Source organism: Haliotis rufescens, unplaced genomic scaffold (genome assembly GCF_023055435.1).
Source record: "Haliotis rufescens isolate VD_foot unplaced genomic scaffold, xgHalRufe1.0.p SCAF_6, whole genome shotgun sequence".
Lineage (NCBI taxonomy): Eukaryota > Metazoa > Mollusca > Gastropoda > Lepetellida > Haliotidae > Haliotis > Haliotis rufescens.
The window spans coordinates 54875048-54892638 of record NW_025964334.1 but is presented as its reverse complement, the minus strand read 5'-3'; the positions used below and the strand labels follow the sequence as shown (position 1 = coordinate 54892638).

General features: G+C 43.8%; 1 protein-coding gene across 1 annotated transcript in view; it reads right to left on the bottom strand.

Annotated features, from left to right (window-relative positions):
- Nucleotides 1-894: 894 nt before the first annotated feature.
- Nucleotides 895-17591, bottom strand: part of LOC124138195 (DNA helicase MCM9-like) — a 25178-nt gene continuing 8481 nt past the window's right edge. The window contains exons 7-19 of the mRNA XM_048385840.1: nucleotides 16815-16968; nucleotides 14916-15045; nucleotides 13889-14035; nucleotides 12735-12798; nucleotides 11584-11693; nucleotides 10692-10838; nucleotides 9522-9602; nucleotides 8799-8934; nucleotides 7955-8054; nucleotides 7620-7720; nucleotides 4551-4633; nucleotides 4260-4338; nucleotides 895-3298 (exon numbers count right to left, since the gene is read on the bottom strand). Coding sequence (XP_048241797.1) covers nucleotides 1128-3298; nucleotides 4260-4338; nucleotides 4551-4633; nucleotides 7620-7720; nucleotides 7955-8054; nucleotides 8799-8934; nucleotides 9522-9602; nucleotides 10692-10838; nucleotides 11584-11693; nucleotides 12735-12798; nucleotides 13889-14035; nucleotides 14916-15045; nucleotides 16815-16968 — 3503 coding nt within the window. The 3' untranslated portion in view covers nucleotides 895-1127. The remainder of the gene's footprint in view (nucleotides 3299-4259; nucleotides 4339-4550; nucleotides 4634-7619; nucleotides 7721-7954; nucleotides 8055-8798; nucleotides 8935-9521; nucleotides 9603-10691; nucleotides 10839-11583; nucleotides 11694-12734; nucleotides 12799-13888; nucleotides 14036-14915; nucleotides 15046-16814; nucleotides 16969-17591) is intronic.

Genomic DNA, 17591 nt, shown 5'->3' with positions numbered 1-17591 from the left:
GTACGTGCATGCGCGCGCTTTACTAGTCCGGACTAATGCTAGTATTATAGTGAGATAGCATGCCGCAGTTTAACATGGATACCAGTATTCACACTCCGAGCTGACTTGTTCTTTTTCTATCTGCTCAATGGCGAGCCAGGCAGGGTAACAAGTACCACTTTTCACAATATATTTACGTATGACGAGGTCGAGATCAAGCACCGACCTTCTTCTCTCAGGGCAGACTTTCTAGGATCGCTGCCCGCCCTCCCGTGGCCAAAACTTTAATCGCAATCTCAATCTCAATCTCCAGTCCAGTCTGTCTGGTAAAATATAAGTTTGAACTGGCGATAACTTGTTTCACTATCATTTTTTCCTACCGGCTACAAAAGAATGTACAGCCGAACACAAAGTTGTGTAAAACCAATTGAAATATTAATGTCAAGCACTGGACCTTGGAACATTCAGGCAATAACACCCACAAGGCCGAGGAACGGAGAATGCTGATTCATTCTACAGCCATCAATACTCCATCCATCCCACGAAAAGGAGTACATCAATTATTCAAAGATAAACAACAAGCATATTAGTGATGCTTACTATTACTTTATTAAGATGGATGTATCACAGAGATTATGATATCAATAGCCTGCATAATGTATCTGGTGGCCATGCTAATTATATATCCCTGTTCGCAGATCTACTTATTTGAAAATATTACCTAAAGGTAATGCCCCTTTATTAATCCAAATGAATAAAATGAATACCATAGTAAATAAATTTTCATTTTTAAAACGTTCCACTAATTTGAAAATATTAAATAAAGTTAATGCAAGTTTATTAATCCAAATTAATAGAAAGAAATCCAAATTAAATTAATTTTTATTTTTGGATTTAAAAAATGAATTTTAAAATTAATTTTCATTTTTGGATTTAAAAAATGAATTTTAAAATTAAACTTATTTTCTTTTTCACAGGATCTTGCACTCATAAATTTTTAAAAAGTTATCACTCCATACAAATACCTATCTTTCAATATACCTTATATTTCATGCAGTCTGATAACAATATATTATTAAACAATATACCTTGTCCTAAGACACTGCACCCATATATACAATAACTTCTGCATGCTCAGCAAGAAAAACTCATTTCTTAAACCGTTTAGAAGGATGAGTAAAGTCCAGCTCTAAATCCAGATCATCCAGTTCATCATCTTTTCCTGCCACGGAAAACACAGGCGACGGTTTGGCCTTAAGCTTCAGCAACCATGCCGGGCTACTCTTGTGCGGCTGTGATGCTGCAGAGTTACCTCCCTTGCCCACAGACTCTGATGGAGAACATCCAATGGATGGAAGCCGCACATTGGAGCTGTCTGTAGTTCCTTCCCCTGATTTATCTGGTATTGAAGTCTGAGAGCTACTGAGCTGAGACAAGGACAGAGAAGCCGGCGTTCTGAAAGAAGCCTCTTTATTTGATTTGGAATGATCGTTTGACTTCGTCTGATCTTTGTTAATTTTACCTGTTTCACTTTCAGTGCATTTTTGTTTGTTTTCTTTGTCCTGTTCGCCTGATGTCCATAAATGTCCTGAAAGAATACTTTCAGAGACAACATCAGACCCGGAACTTGAATTCAAAGCATCACTCACAGAATCGGTTTTATGGAATGAGAATTTGGTGAGCTTACTTAGCGTTGATTGTGCAACTTTTCCTGAAGAATTCTTACATCTTGGCTTCTCGGACATATTGGTCATAGTTCTTGTAGAAATCACTTCACTTGAGTCAGCTAAATCAAAACATGCCCGTTTTTTCTTCTTTGCAAAGTTTGGAAGAGTGTCATCCAAAATGTCTTCAATGAAGCTTAAATCTGTATCCATTGAAGAACTGGAGGATTTTGATTCTCTACCCGAAGAACTCTCTGAAGACTTTTCACCAATTCTAATCCTACCACTTGAATCTGATGACTTGGTACCATCCAGACGTTTCATTTTTTTAGCTGACCTTGACTTGGTTAATTTCTTTGAAGGCTCCAAGTCCAAAGACTCTTTAATAAGATTTTCATGTGCAGTGGTTGAGACACTGTTAGAAGACGTTTTCTCTGTATCTAAATTCTGGTTGGTATAGGATGTCTGTTCAAAGTCATCATCGTCCACATGGACATCTGCTGCACTGGAATGACCTTGATTCATTCTCTGTCTAACCTTGGCAGCCATTGATTTCTTGCCAGTTGGTTTCCTTTGATCTTTGATATACACAAGTTTGCCATGATCCTTTTCAATGTTCTCTAACATATCCGCCTTGTCTGGAGTGGAGGCCATCCTGGGGATGTTTGGCTTCCTATTAAATTTGTCCAATCTATTTTTGATCATTTGGCTCACCATAGAATGCTGTTGAGGATCCGTTTCTGCCGATTTGTTATTCTCTTTCCTGCCAAGATCAGTCATTCTGACAACTTTCTTGGACGGCTTTAAAAAGAAATCCTCAGAATCTTCACAGCTAGAATTCAACAGATCCGATAAGGAGGACGAATTGAACAAATTTGACTGGTTCAAACTGTTCTCACAGATCCTCCCCAAATTCCCCTCACTGGGATCATCAGGCCCAGTTGCTAAACAGCTGGGCTTATCCACAGTTGTTTCAGGTAGCACAACAGCTGATGTTTCAGGTAGCACAACAGCTGATGTTTCAGGTAGCACAACAGCTGATGAATCTACATCATCACTGTGAGAGATGTGTTTATCCAGAACCAGTGTTTCAGGTAGAACAGATCGGGCAGCTGATGACTCTTCAGGGTATGAGCTGCCAGTTGTCCTAACTGTATGATCCCTGATAATACTCCTACTTCTGTCCTCTGATGCCGGCAAGTTAATCTGGTCCGTTGAACTAATACTCTCCTGTAAACCCATGTCTTGTCCTCGTCCTGGCTGAACAGACTCGACACTAGGAGGCTGATCAATTGTATTAGATTCTGTTCTTGGGAGCTCCTCCTTGTTCATGCCAGGTTTAGTGGAATGATTTGGAACCCTCTGTTCACGTTTGTCATGAGCCTTTGTATTGCTGTGTGTTGCCACCTCTTGGATGCCAGATGCATCCCCTACATCTGATACCTGAAGTATCTCCCCTTGCTGCCCTCCGACTTGACCCCCACTACTATTTCGCATGATGGGCTCCTCCCCCATGCTGCCAGGGTCAGTGCCAGGTGCCCCAGCTGGGGGCTGACCCCCGTGTTTCTGTTGCTTGGCCTGATGATACACAGCCAGCTGAGTCCGCTCTTCCTCCAGGAGATCCTGCAGGCCGAGGTGCTCCAGGATCATTTCAGCTGGAACAGTGAGTGAGTAAGTGAGTTGAGGGATGGATGGCAGAGAGAGTGAGTGGGTAGGTGGATGGGTGAGTGAGTGAGTGAGTGGAGGGGTGGCTGAATGAGTGAGTGAGTGGAGTGAGTGAGTGAGTGGAGGGGTGGCTAAGTGAGTGAGTGAGTGGAGGAGTAAGTGGAGGGGTGGCTGAGTGAGTGAGTGGAGGGGTGGCTGAGTGAGTGGGTGAGTGGAGGGGTGGCTGAGTGAGTGAGTGAGTGGGTGAGTGGAGGGGTGGCCGAGTGAGTGAGTGGAGGGGTGGCTGAGTGAGTGGAGGGACGGATGGCAGAGTGAGTGAGTGGAGTGAGTGAGTGGGTGGAGGGGTGGCTGAGTGAGTGAGTGAGTGGAGTGAGTGAGTGGAGGGGTGGCTGAGTGGAGTGAGTGAGTGGAGGGACGGATGGCCGAGTGAGTGAGTGAGTGGAGGGGTGGCTGAGTGAGTGGAGGGACGGATGGCAGAGTGAGTGAGTGGGTGGAGGGGTGGCTGAGTGAGTGGAGTGAGTGAGTGGAGGGGTGGCTGAGTGAGTGAGTGAGTGGAGTGAGTGAGTGGAGGGACGGATGGCAGAGTGAGTGAGTGGGTAGGTGGATGGGTGAGTGAGTGGACACATATCCCATCAAGGCCCACTTACAGCAATGATGACAATGCCACTACTATTGCCAGTCAATGATTTGGGGGTTAAAACATTTGAAAAGATCTCATCACTTTTCGCTGAAGGTTTTCAGTGAAAGCAAATGAACACCTGAACCTTTAGAACATCTCAACTTCTTAGACTAGAGGTCCCTTAGGCTTGCAAGAAACCCATTCCAGCAATATCACACTTTCTACCCATGTCGGGAATCAAACCCGGGTCTTCGGCGTGATGAGCAAATGCTTCAACCACAAGAATACCCGACCACTCCAACATCAATACGAATGTGTTGGATCAACTTTACCTTGAAGCCTGTATTCCTCTTCTGCATCCTCCGGGAAGGCCGTGTGTAGGGCGTTGACCCCACCCAGCAATGCTGCCCCCTGGGAAAAAAGGGAGAAAAACACAATATTTAGGAGCATCTTACAAGTGAGGCAAGCTGATTAAAAAGATAATAATTCTTCTTTGGAACTTTATCCAAAGATGTACAAAAAGGCATCTAAAATAATAATTAGAAATAAATCTAGAATCTCCAAATCTACAAGTCAATATCCATCAAACTGATACCCTGGCCTGCCAGCCTCCACCAACACACCTGCATGGACGACTCCATCACGGTGACGGCAACCACAGCATCCTGGACCAACACCTCATCCCGGAACATCAGGCGGGCATGAGCTGCAACATCCCGGGAACACAGGATACAATGGTCTGTACTTTTAATTTTACATCAACGGACCATCGGACAATATGCTACAGACAGACACAATGGAATGAGTGAGTATGGTTTTACGCCGCTTTTAGCAATATCACGGCGGGGGACACCAGAAATGGTGAGTGAGTGAGTTTGGTTTAACGCTGCTTTTAACAGTATTCCAGTTATATCACGGCGTGTCAGCTTCATGTGGGAGGAAAGCCCGAAGTGATGCAGGTCTCAGACGTTTACCACTTCGGTGAAACCCACGAGCATGGGTATGGTGCTGACAAACCTAGAAACATAATCGGGGCGAGCCGGGGCTCGAACCCACAATCATAGGTTTCTAGCGTGCCCAAGGGACGCAACTCTGCACAGCAAGTCGCGGCGCCTTAGATGACTCGGCCACCCGTGCCCCCTACACCAGAAATGGGCTTCACACAATGTATGGGAATAGAACCCGGGTCTTCTGCATGATGAGCGAACGCTTTAACCACTTGGCTACCCGACCGCCCCCAGACACAATGGACTCAGCCATCTGGAACACACCATCCCCCCGCGCACCGCTACCAGCAAGTAACTGACGCACATCACCTTATTACATGACAATCTCATAGAACATAAATACAAATACATCCCAGATTGTAAGGAATCCAAAGACACCCACGAACCTTGAGCGTCAAAAGAAAGCAGAAGTAATATTGGAATAGGAAAGCTAAGGGAGATAAATCCGTAATCATACAACATGTAGACCACAAGCAAATATGGCCAAAAATACAACTTTACACAATTATCAGGGCTGGGGATAGTTAAAGATCAACAGTAGGATTCAGATCATTGGCAAATCCTAAAGTCTGATAAATATTTCCCACTTATGACCATGTATGACAGACCTTACTCAGGCATGTTCAATGAATAATGTAGATGTTAGACTTTGTATAAATATTACCAGCCTTACTCTAAAAATAAACTGACCTAATGGGTACAGGATGTCCCAGGACTAAGGTCGTAAAGGTAAATAAGAACAATCACCAAGTCTTTCATTGGCCTAACAAAGGTTTCATAAGGTAGTTTTTATTGATGACAACTTAACAGGTGCTAACATCTGCACCAAAACATAGCAAATAAAGAAGTCATCCATACAAATAACTGATATTTAGAACCACACCCACGACTCATGACATTGACATGACGTCCTTGCTTGCATGTCATCACGTGACAATGCGACTCAGACTGCACACAAGGACAGAATCAAACACTGCTCGTTTTGTGCGATCTCTTATGCCAATATTTTGTCTATGACCCATAGTTAGGTAAAAACACAACTGTTTCCTCCTTTATACGTTATGTGTCCCTTGTGTCACTGGGATGATACAAGACTGACCTTGAACCAGGCAAATCATGACTCACCTTGAGCTACATGGATCCTGTCTAACCTTGAACTAGACGGACCCTGTCTCACCTTGAACTAGATGGACCCTGTCTCACCTTGAGCTACACGGACCCTGTCTCACCTTGAACTAGATGGACCCTGTCTCACCTTGAGCTACACGGACCCTATCTCACCTTGAGCTGCACGGACCCTGTCTCACATTGATCTAGATGGACCCTGTCTCACATTGAACTAGACGGACCCTATCTCACCTTGAGCTGCACGGACCCTGTCTCACATTGATCTAGATGGACCCTGTCTCACATTGAACTACACGGACCCTGTCTCACATTGAGCTACACGGACCCTGTCTCACCTTGAGCTACACAAACCCTGTCTCACCTTGAGCTAGACGGACCCTGTCTCACCTTGAGCTACACAAACCCTGTCTCACCTTGAGCTGCACGGACCCTGTCTCACCTTGAGCTGCACGGACCCTGTCTCACATTGAGCTACACGGACCCTGTCTCACATTGAGCTGCACAGACACTGCCTCACATTGATCTAGATGGACCCTGTCTCACATTGAACTAGATGGACCCTGTCTCACATTGAACTAGATGGACCCTGTCTCATGTTGAGCCAGACTGACCCTGTCTCACATTGAACTAGATGGACCCTGTCTCACATTGAACTAGATGGACCCTGTCTAACCTTGAGCTACATGGACCCTGTCTCACCTTGAGCTGGACGGACCCTGTCTCACATTGAACTAGATGGACCCTCTCTCACCTTGAGCTACATGGCCCCTGTCTCACATTGAACTAGACGGACCCTGTCTCACCTTGAGCTACACGGACCCTGTCTCACATTGAACTACACGGACCCTGTCTCACCTTGAGCAAGACGGACCCTATCTCACCTTGACCAAGACGGACCCTGTCTCACCTTGACCAAGACGGACCCTGTCTCACATTGAGCTACACAGACCCTGTCTCACCTTGAGCAAGACGGACCCTGTCTCACATTGAACTAGATGGACCCTGTCTCACAATGAACTAGACGGACCCTGTCTCACCTTGAGCAAGACAGACCCTGTCTCACAATGAACTAGATGGACCCTGTCTCACCTTGAGCAAGACGGACCCTGTCTTACCTTGACCAAGATGGACCCTGTCTCACCTTGAGCAAGACGGACCCTGTCTCACATTGAGCTACACAGACCCTGTCTCACCTTGAGCTACACTGACCCTGTCTCACCTTGAGCTAGACGGACCCTGTCTAACCTTGAGCTAGACGGACCCTGTCTCACCTTGAGCTAGACGGACCCTGTCTCACCTTGAGCTAGACGGACCCTGTCTCACCTTGAGCTAGACGGACCCTGTCTCACATTGAACTACACGGACCCTGTCTCACCTTGAGCTAGACGGACCCTGTCTCACCTTGAGCTAGACGGACCCTGTCTCACCTTGAGCTACACAAACCCTGTCTCACCTTGAGCTAGACGGACCCTGTCTCACCTTGAGCTAGACGGACCATGTCTCACCTTGAGCTGCACGGACCCTGTCTCACCTTGAGTTAGACGGACCCTGTCTCACCTTGAGCTAGACGGATCATGCTCTGTAACAACCTCATGGTTGTTCTGGCAGCGTTCCGGTCATCAGCACTTCGCTGGGCTCGGTAATAAGACCCCAGCACCCTGGTTTCGGGGGAGACAACAAAGTCTTTTACATTATACAGGTGGCACCTAGCCATACGACAAATACTACTACAGAGTAATTAAGTAAACCAAAATGCAATAACATCATTGTACTTTTGCCTGCATCTTATAGATATATTTTTGAAACAACATATATTTTCCCTTTGGAAACTTTGTTTATGATCAGACACATAAAACTTGTACCTAACTCTAGACACAGTATTTAGTTCTCACCTTACTGCTCCGTCAGTCAGCTGTGGCGTGATGGTCTTGATGAGAGCAAAGTACGCCTGCATTTTCTCCATACTCCACAGCGACTTAATGTCAAGGTCACCTGAAACAATAATGATGGAATCCGAGTCCAAGACTGCAGCCCTCATCTCTTGTCATGGGGTTAGAATAATGGAAGAAGCTTGTGTTTGGGGAAACATGTACACTGCCTGGACAACAGGCAGTGGTCACCCGTGAAGATCCGGGGTAGAGTAGATCTTCAGCAACCCATGCTTGTCCTAAGAGGCGACTATGCTTGTCGTAAGAGGCGACTATGCTTGTCGTAAGAGGCGACTAACGGGATCGGGTGGTCAGGCTCGTTGACTTGGTTCATGCATGTCATCATATCCCAATTGCATGGATCGATGCTCATGATGTCAATCACTGGACTGTCTGGCCCAGACTCTATTATTTACAGACCGCCGTCATATAGTTGGAATATTGCTAAGTGTGGCGTTAAACAACAAACAAACAACAGGCAGTGATCACTGATAAATACACATCTGATGTCATTCATAATAAAACAAGCATTGAAACAATGTCAACCAGCAAGGACTTTCTCTTTTTATAATTACATTCTACCCAACATTTTACAAATAGAGAATAAATATTGAGTCTTTTTTTCTTTTTTTAACTAAATTTGATAATGTAGGTCAAAATGGGGAGGGAGTCTTTCAAAATTGGCATTTTTTGCTACATTTGATTACTTAAAAAAGAATTATTTCAAAAAGAAAAAAACAAAAACAAATGAACAAACAGTATGTCCAGCTGAGATGTTTTCACTGACATCCAGGCACGTAGGTCATACCCATAGGGTCCTTGTCCTCCAGGATGTAAGAGGAGACAACTCTGTCCCAGTCCTCATTCTGCGAGTCAAGGAGCACCAGTACCAGGTCAAAACGGCTCAACAGCGGACTTGCCAGCGCCACGTTCACACAGATAGACTGGAACCACATCACATTCATCAAATTAATGTCTCACACACACACACACACACACACACACACACACACACACACACACACACACACACACACTTACACTTACATCACTGGTATATCCACACAATATAAATGATAAATGACACACAGATTGAGTAATAAAAAAATCTAGGACTCAAAACTAGTGCCCTTGGCAAGCAAATTTGGAATAAATATTTTGTTCAAAATTGGGATTTTTTAAACTCTTGTTTTCTGACACTCACAGGTATTCAACGTGTTTACATAAAACTATGCTGGTCCTGTTACCAGTGAACGTCACAAAGCTATCTACAAAGCCATAACATTACTTATTAATATCATGAGCTATGATCGTTTTTATTCCAATTTGGGAATGTTTACTGAAATTTGCTTTAGGCCAAATATCAAACTCTGATCAGGGCTAGAGATGTTTGCCATTTGGGTGAAACCAACAAATGGCTTTGGTCCATTGTACAACACGATTTGGGATTTTGAAAGTCTAAAGTATCAACAACCAATAACAGAGGCATTCAGTTGGCAGAAGGGCATGGAAGTGGGAGACAGTGACAAACCTGGTCTGGGTCATAGTGGCCTTTAGGGTTGGTAGCTGCCAGGATCGTAGTTCTTGTGGCCAGCTTACACACCATCCCGGCCTGAAACACAAACACACACTTTTATCAAACATGGTTAGGCAACAATTATTGTAATACTCGGTTTACTCGTCTTGACTGTAACATCGCATATACCCATCTTCCCGAGACAAGAGAGTTAACTGACTATAAAAGTTGAGATTCCACCCTTGCCGAACTAGGCTGGTATTATGGAGTTACATTTTGGCTGGACTAAGGAGTCTATGCATAGTCCAATCAAAATCGTGCAATGAAATCTAGGTGCTCACGTGATTTGATGCACTTTGCGATGTAAGACCCGTTTTATCACAATTTTAGAAATCGATAATCGATCAGATCGTCTTGACTGGGCCATTTTGTTTGAAGCAAATGCAAGTGATACGAGAGGTGGAATCTGATTGGTTCATAAGAGAGGCATAAAAGGGACATAACTCTTAATAGCCACTGGTGGCGCTACGATCGAGCCCAGGAATTCCAGCCGAGTTTGGTAAATGTAGAAACTGGACTTCGAATGTCAGTTAACTCTTTTGCCTCGGTAAGATGCATATACCTGGCTTTCTGGGTAACCTGAATGTTCTAAAGAACTGAGATACTGCTTTTTAAATAACATTATCACCTTTATCACAACTGCAATCCTGTGACACATGTTCTAACTAAACAAGCATGAAATACTCAGTTCCCAATATCACATGTCCGGTTGTGTGCAAGGCAAGAAATATTTACGGTTTTCAAAATCTGCTCCCAAAACGAGCACTAACGCCATCTTAAGTCTAAGTCAAAGTCGTTGCCATGGTATATTTTGTTAAAAAATCCCAAACTATCAAATGCACCAGTCCACCACTAGGCCTATCTATGTGTTACATTTGGTAAAGATATCTCTCACGGTTTTTTAGTTCTGCTCTGGAAACGAACGGACGGACAACACCCATTCCTATATCCCCCTTCGTGGTGGGGGATAAACATAGCAATAGTTGCTGTAAATTTCCATCCACATGAGATATGACCAAAAAAGAAAAACATTTAGGTTATGAACTCAAGGGAGACCGAGAAACAAACTACAGCCATCATGTTTACTGTGATGGTGTCCTGCACACATCGCACACATCCACCCACCTTGGCCACACTGATGGTCTGTTGTTCCATCGCCTCGTGGATACTGGCCTTGTCGTGTTCCCGGATACTGTTGAACTCGTCAATACAACACAAGCCCCCGTCAGCCAGAACCAGGGCCCCCGCCTCCAGCTGCCACTCCCCCGAGTCCTGCCAAAAAACAACGTCATGTGACTAGCTGGCTCAGCTCACAGATACTACTTGGGGGGACCAAGGTCCCCGCCCCTGCCTCCACTCCCCTGAGTCCTGCCAACAAACAACGTCATATGACTAGCTGGCTCAGCTCACAGATACTACTTGGGGGGCCAAGGTCCCCGCCCCAACTGCCATTCCCACGAGTCCTGCCCATAAATGTCATGTGACTAGCTGGCTCAGCTCACAGATACCACTTGGGGGGCAGAGTGGGCAAGCGGTCAAAAGCACCAGACTAGCAATCCCCAGGTGCTGAGATCGTATCCCGCTAGTGACTGGGTTGTTATTCAGCCTTGGGACCAACAATGTTTACATGTCTTTACAGTGTTGCAATCCATACATGGGATGTTTTCAGTGGCCAAGCTAATCGACGCTCTCTGCAATGAATAGGCCTAGTAATCTGGGGGATCTGAGGAAGTTGTTTCGGGGGAAATGAAGCAGCCATTGCACAAGTAATCATGATGAATCAAGCATATCGGCTGGCGAAACCGCCACAACTACGTCTACGCGTGAAGACACTGGCTCGGCATCTGTCGGGAAAAAGCCTCAGAGATGTCACGCTGAATGGTTCAATAAATTTGATGAGACTGTTGATGGAATGCATTGTGATATTTGCTTACAAATTACAGCCACACAATACAATCCTATTCTTTGGAGGTACACAGACATGGGTGGTGTCAATGCAGACACGGTTGGTCCTCACCTTGACGGCAGTGACTGTGAGTCCGGCACTGGTGCTGCCAATACCAGTGGTGAGAACCGATCTCGGGGTGATCTTGGTGGCGTACTTGAGAAACTGAGACTTCCCTGTCCCTGGATACAGAAACACAAGGTAACTAGGGAACATGTTTTAATTGTGACACGGTATTGGATATTGATTCAACTGATCTGTCACAAGTGACGTGTACAAGTCAGTGGGATGCGTTTGTCATGATCCAATTTAAACTACACCTAACTCTGACATCAAGAACTGAGAATGGTGAGTGAGTATGGTTTTACGCCTCTCTTAGCAAGATTCCAGCAATATCAGTGAGGTACACCAGAAATGGGCTTCACACATTGTACCCATGTGGGGAATCAAACCCGTGACAAGCGAACACTTTAACCACTACAACTTCTTTCAGTGGCATTTAGAAGTTGGTGTGATGAAGTAAGACGAGTTCTATGGATGAACAACTTCTGTATTACAATTAGTGCGACGTTTCGGTGTAGATCCTAACACCTTTATCAAGCAAGTTGATCATCCATATCACTTGCTTGATAAAGGTGTTAGGATCTACACCGAAACGTCGCACTAATTGTAATAAAGAAGTTGTTCATCCATAGAACTTGTCTACTTTAACCACTAGGCTACCCCACCGCCCCCAGATCTGAGAATAGAACATCTCAAGCAACATTATCAGTGCCAACAAAATGCATTCCTAAGGCCTAGCAAACAATAATTGCTGTGGTTCTCATTGACCCAACTGACCCTAACATTTTTTCATTAGTTCTTACTGCCCATGACAATACAAACAGTTAATATGACATGTGCACCAATATGTACCTTACAGCCTAGTTGCTGGGTTGTTTGTTAAACAAAGCCTACCTACCTGGAGACGTTTGAAACTAAGTGCAATCAGAAACATAATATCACCTAAATCATGCGTCCTATATTTTTAAAAATTGCAAAAGAAATACAGAGTTCATCCACAGAGACCCAGAAAGCTTTGTATGCATGTTTAGGAACGAATGATGCTATTTCATTATTTGATACCTCTTTTAAAATAATCATTTGATATCATATGATTGAAACTGTTCAGAACCATGGTTGCCGTTATTTTGTTATCTCCATGTTTTCAGCCATACACTCACCGGGATCCCCAACAAGCAACAGGTGTATTTCTCCTCTCACCTTCGATCCACTGTCATCAACTCTCTGGTGGAAGAACACACAAAACATATTGATTGATAACTAAAATGACCACTAACTAGAGTGTTCTAATTCACGGGATAACATCATATTGACCTGTGTGCCAAGGGATAACATCATATTGACCTGTGTGCCATGAGATAACATCATATTGACCTGTATACCAAGGGATAACATCATATTGACCTGTGTGGCATAGGATAGCATCATATTGACCTTTGTGCCATTGGATAACATCATATTGAATTAGCCATACTAAGATATTGCAGCAGTTATTAAAAGGGGAATCACATTGCTTTCAGGTTGTCTTCATGAGACATTTCCACAGACTCATTGTGTTGAGTTGTTTCCCCTTAGTACCAGGATCTGCTGGTCATGAGTTCACTGCAGCATACTCACAAGCAATCTCAATCTCTAGGGAGAAGTTCAATGTTGGATACGAAACATCAGTTTTTAGTCACACCCATCACACACATCCATAAAACCCCCAAAAATGTATTTGTGCAAATGAGGTGTGAGGTGAAATGAGGTTTAACGTCGCATCCAAGATTATTGCACTTATATAGCCACGTGCATGTACGTGTGTGTGTTTGTGTGGCTGCTTGTACTAGTCGAGACTGATGCTGATTTATAGTGCTAGCTCACTGAGATACCATGCCGCAGTTTAACATGAATACCCCACACAGACTAAGTATACTGACTCCGAGCCGACCAGTCCTTGTTTTAGCCCCTTGATGCCGAGCGCCAGACAGGGTAACAACAAGTACCATCTTTTAACGTCTTTTGGTATGACGCGGTCGGGGATCAAACCCCAGACCTTCCGGGCGGACGCTCTACCACTAGACCACGGAGGCGGTCCCTGTGCAAATGAAAATCCTACTTTGCACAGATTCCTAAAACTGGCATTTCAAGTATGTCAACTTGACTGTTTCTTAACTCAACGCGTTCTGACACTTAAACAGCGATGTAATTCATTCTCAGGATTAAATATGATGATTTAATAGTGCTGTTATTTATTGCATTGAACTGTACATCCTCTGAAAAAATAATATTGTCAAATGGAAAACTTACAGATCTATTAAAAACATATCCTTACCTGTACTCCACCTGCCATCACCATGGCAACAGCCAGCTTGACAACATAGAGCCCATACACCTGAGGACAGAAACTGGCCAGAATTTTGTTTCTGGCAGTGAATGGCTCCATCTTGTGCTCGTCCCAAAATGCCACAATCTCCGACTTCTGAAAGTTTACAATAACAAACTAACACTCTCTTCCATGAAACCACAGGACTTCAGTGCTGTAATGGCTCAGTAGTTACAAATGTTGACTGTTTGAATTTGTAATTATTGTAAATGTACAAAAATCGAAATTACGGACTGTTGGAAAGTCAAAATGTTCAACAGCAAATATTTCAAGGCTCCTCACTATCATGTTTATTTGTTTGTTTGTTGTTTAACGCTGCACTCAGCAATATTCCAGCTATATGAGGGCAGTCTGTAAATAATTCAGTCTGGACCAGACAATCCAGTGATTAACATTATGAGCATCGATCCACACAATTGGTATTGATGACATGCATCAACCAAGTCAGCGAGACTTCCCAGGTCTTCATTCTAAATCATTTCTAAAAAATAACTACTACTGAAATCTTGTTCAAAATCCAAATCCAGCGAAAAAAACAAACATAAAAACTGTTATCTAGGAGTCTGAATTTGTAATTATTCTAAATCAAAATTACGGACATAAACTGCTGTAATTTCTGTAGAATCACGAGACCAATACGATACGATGACATGCATCTACAAAGTCAGTGAGCCTGACCACCCGATCCTGTTAGTCGCCTCTTACGACAAGCATGGGTTGCTGAAGACATAATATTCTAACCCGAGTCTTCAAAGGTCTGTCACTATGAGAAAAAAAAAAAATATTACTAGAGAAAAACTACCACTGAAATTTTGTTCCAAATCCAAATCCAGAAAAAAAATTGTAATCAAGGTGTTTGAATTTGTAATTATTGTAAATGAACAAAAATCAAAATTACGGACATAAACTGCTATCACTTCTGTAGAATCATGAGACCAACTAGGTTTTCTCACAAGTGTAACTATTTCCAACAAACCATCTCCTGTGTTATGAGAACAGAGTTCCTCTGTTCATTAGTGACAAGGACGTGATTGGCCTGCAGGACGATCTCGATATCACACTTGCTGTCCGCCGTCAGGTTCCTCCATCGCCGCATCACCGTCCCACTAGGAAGAGATAAAACCAGTAGGGACACCTCATCAACACACACTATTGCTTCAGATTGCTGGAGCCGAATTATGATGAGTTGACACACATCAAACTGACCAGTGTATTTCTCTGGGACACAAAGTGATTCTAGCACTAAGATTGGAGTTACTCCCTTACTTTAACATAGGCTTACGGCAGTCATAGTGCCAAGCTCGATGGGTTCCGTTCCACAAAATGATCATGGCGCTAAGATTGGAGTAACTCCCATACTTCAACATAGACTTACGGCAGTCATAGTGCCAAGCTCGATGGGTTCTGTTCCACAAAATGATCATGGTGCTAAGATTGGAGTAACTCCCATACTTTAACACAGACTTACGGCAGTCATAGTGCCAAGCTCGATGGGTTCCGTTCCACAAAATGATCATGGCGCTAAGATTGGAGTAACTCCCATACTTCAACATAGACTTACGGCAGTCATAGTGCCAAGCTCGATGGGTTCTGTTCCACAAAATGATCATGGTGCTAAGATTGGAGTAACTCCCATACTTTAACATAGACTTACGGCAGTCATAGTGCCAAGCTCGATGGGTTCCGTTCCACAAAATGATCATGGCGCTAAGATTGGAGTAACTCCCTTACTTTAACATAGACTTACGGCAGTCATAGTGCCAAGCTCGATGGGTTCCGTTCCACAAAATGATCATGGCGCTAAGATTGGAGTAACTCCCATACTTTAACATAGACTTACGGCAGTCATAGTGCCAAGCTCGATGGGTTCCGTTCCACAAAATGATCATGGCGCTAAGATTGGAGTAACTCCCATACTTTAACATAGACTTACGGCAGTCATAGTGCCAAGCTCGATGGGTTCCGTTCCACAAAATGATCATGGCGCTAAGATTGGAGTAACTCCCATACTTTAACATAGACTTGCGGAAGTCATAGTGCCAAGCTCGATGGGTTCCTTTCCACAAAATGATCATGGCGCTAAGATTGGAGTAACTCCCATACTTTAACACAGACTTACGGCAGTCATAGTGCCAGGCTTGCTGGGTCCTGCTCCACAAAGCCATAGCGTTACTACTGTCTTAAATCTGTGTCAAAGTAAGGCAGTTACAAAAGCCAAGGTCAAGGTCCATAGTATTAAGGCAGGGATTTATCCAGGATTCCAAACTAAGTGAAAAATAGAAACAAAACATAAATTTGTTCAAAATTGGGACTTTCTTAAAAGTCCTTATTTTCTTAACTTGAGGGGTATCTTAAAAGTTCCTTCAATGCAAAAATGGCAAAACTGAACATTTAATCCTTTTTGTGTTTATTGATTCTGTTATCAATGCAATGCAAGTCACCTCTGCAGAAGCAGTAACATTAGTTATTACCAAAATAACAAAACTTGGCAATACTTTATTCCAACTTGGGAATTTTTACTGACAAATTCTTCAGATTTGGGGGTGCATTGGGGTAGCCTTATGGCTAAAGCTTTCTCTCGTCATGCCGAAACCCCGGGTGTGATTCCCCACATGGGTACAATGTGTGAAGACAATTTCTGGTGTCCCCCGCCATGATATTGCTGGAATATTGCTAAAAGCGGCGTAAAACCATACTCACTCACTCACTCACTCAGACTTGGGGACAAATATCGACCTCAGTGGTGGTCTAGATAAATCCATGCATGTATATACAAGTTCAACCTCACCGAGTCAAAGAATTAATTCGCAGCTAATAGTTCGGAAGTGACTGACCATGTTTCGTCATCCAACACTTAAACTGTGTCGTGGCCTACCAGACTGTGATGTCGTCTCCAGCCTTGCAGCCGTCCACCAGGTCGTCCTCCAGCACCACCCACATGGACCGAGGGATGGTCCCCACCGCCAGGCGCTGGGCCTGCTCCTGAATCTTGATCTCCTGGTAGTTCCGGCACTTGACAGGAGGGGCACCTGAACACCATCAGGAGTTTACAGAATGCAGAAATGTGCATCCAGTACGGACACCAATCTCATTAAAATCAGATCTTAGTATCTGTTACCGCTAAACAAAGATCTGAGGACATCCCATTACGGGTCACGTCAGACCGACCTTGCACGAACTTTGACCAACCAATGGAATGACCAACAAGAAGCCAAGAAATCAACAACAGCCAATCAGAAGGCAGCTTAATCAAGCTTTACGGCACAAGTTTCAAACTGGCAACTATGCTTCGAACATATTTCGACAAATACTCGATTAAAAAATTAAAAGTGAACAAAAGAAGATTCTGAAATGGATAATAGATTGTATGAATACAGACATAAAGCCTACAACTGTCGTTCAATACCCTGTGTGGTTTTTTTTCGAGGTTACACGATCAAAAACCACATTCCAACTGTCACTTTCATGATCTGATAAGCGATGCTCTGATAGGTCAGATGAAAGGTCGTTCTGACGTGACCCGCAATGGGATGTCAGATCTTTGTTCAGCGGTAGCGAGAACTAAGATCTGATTTTAATGAAATAGGTACGCACACATGTATAAGATGGATACAGACAAAATATTCACTGTACCAAATTCTTGACAAGACAA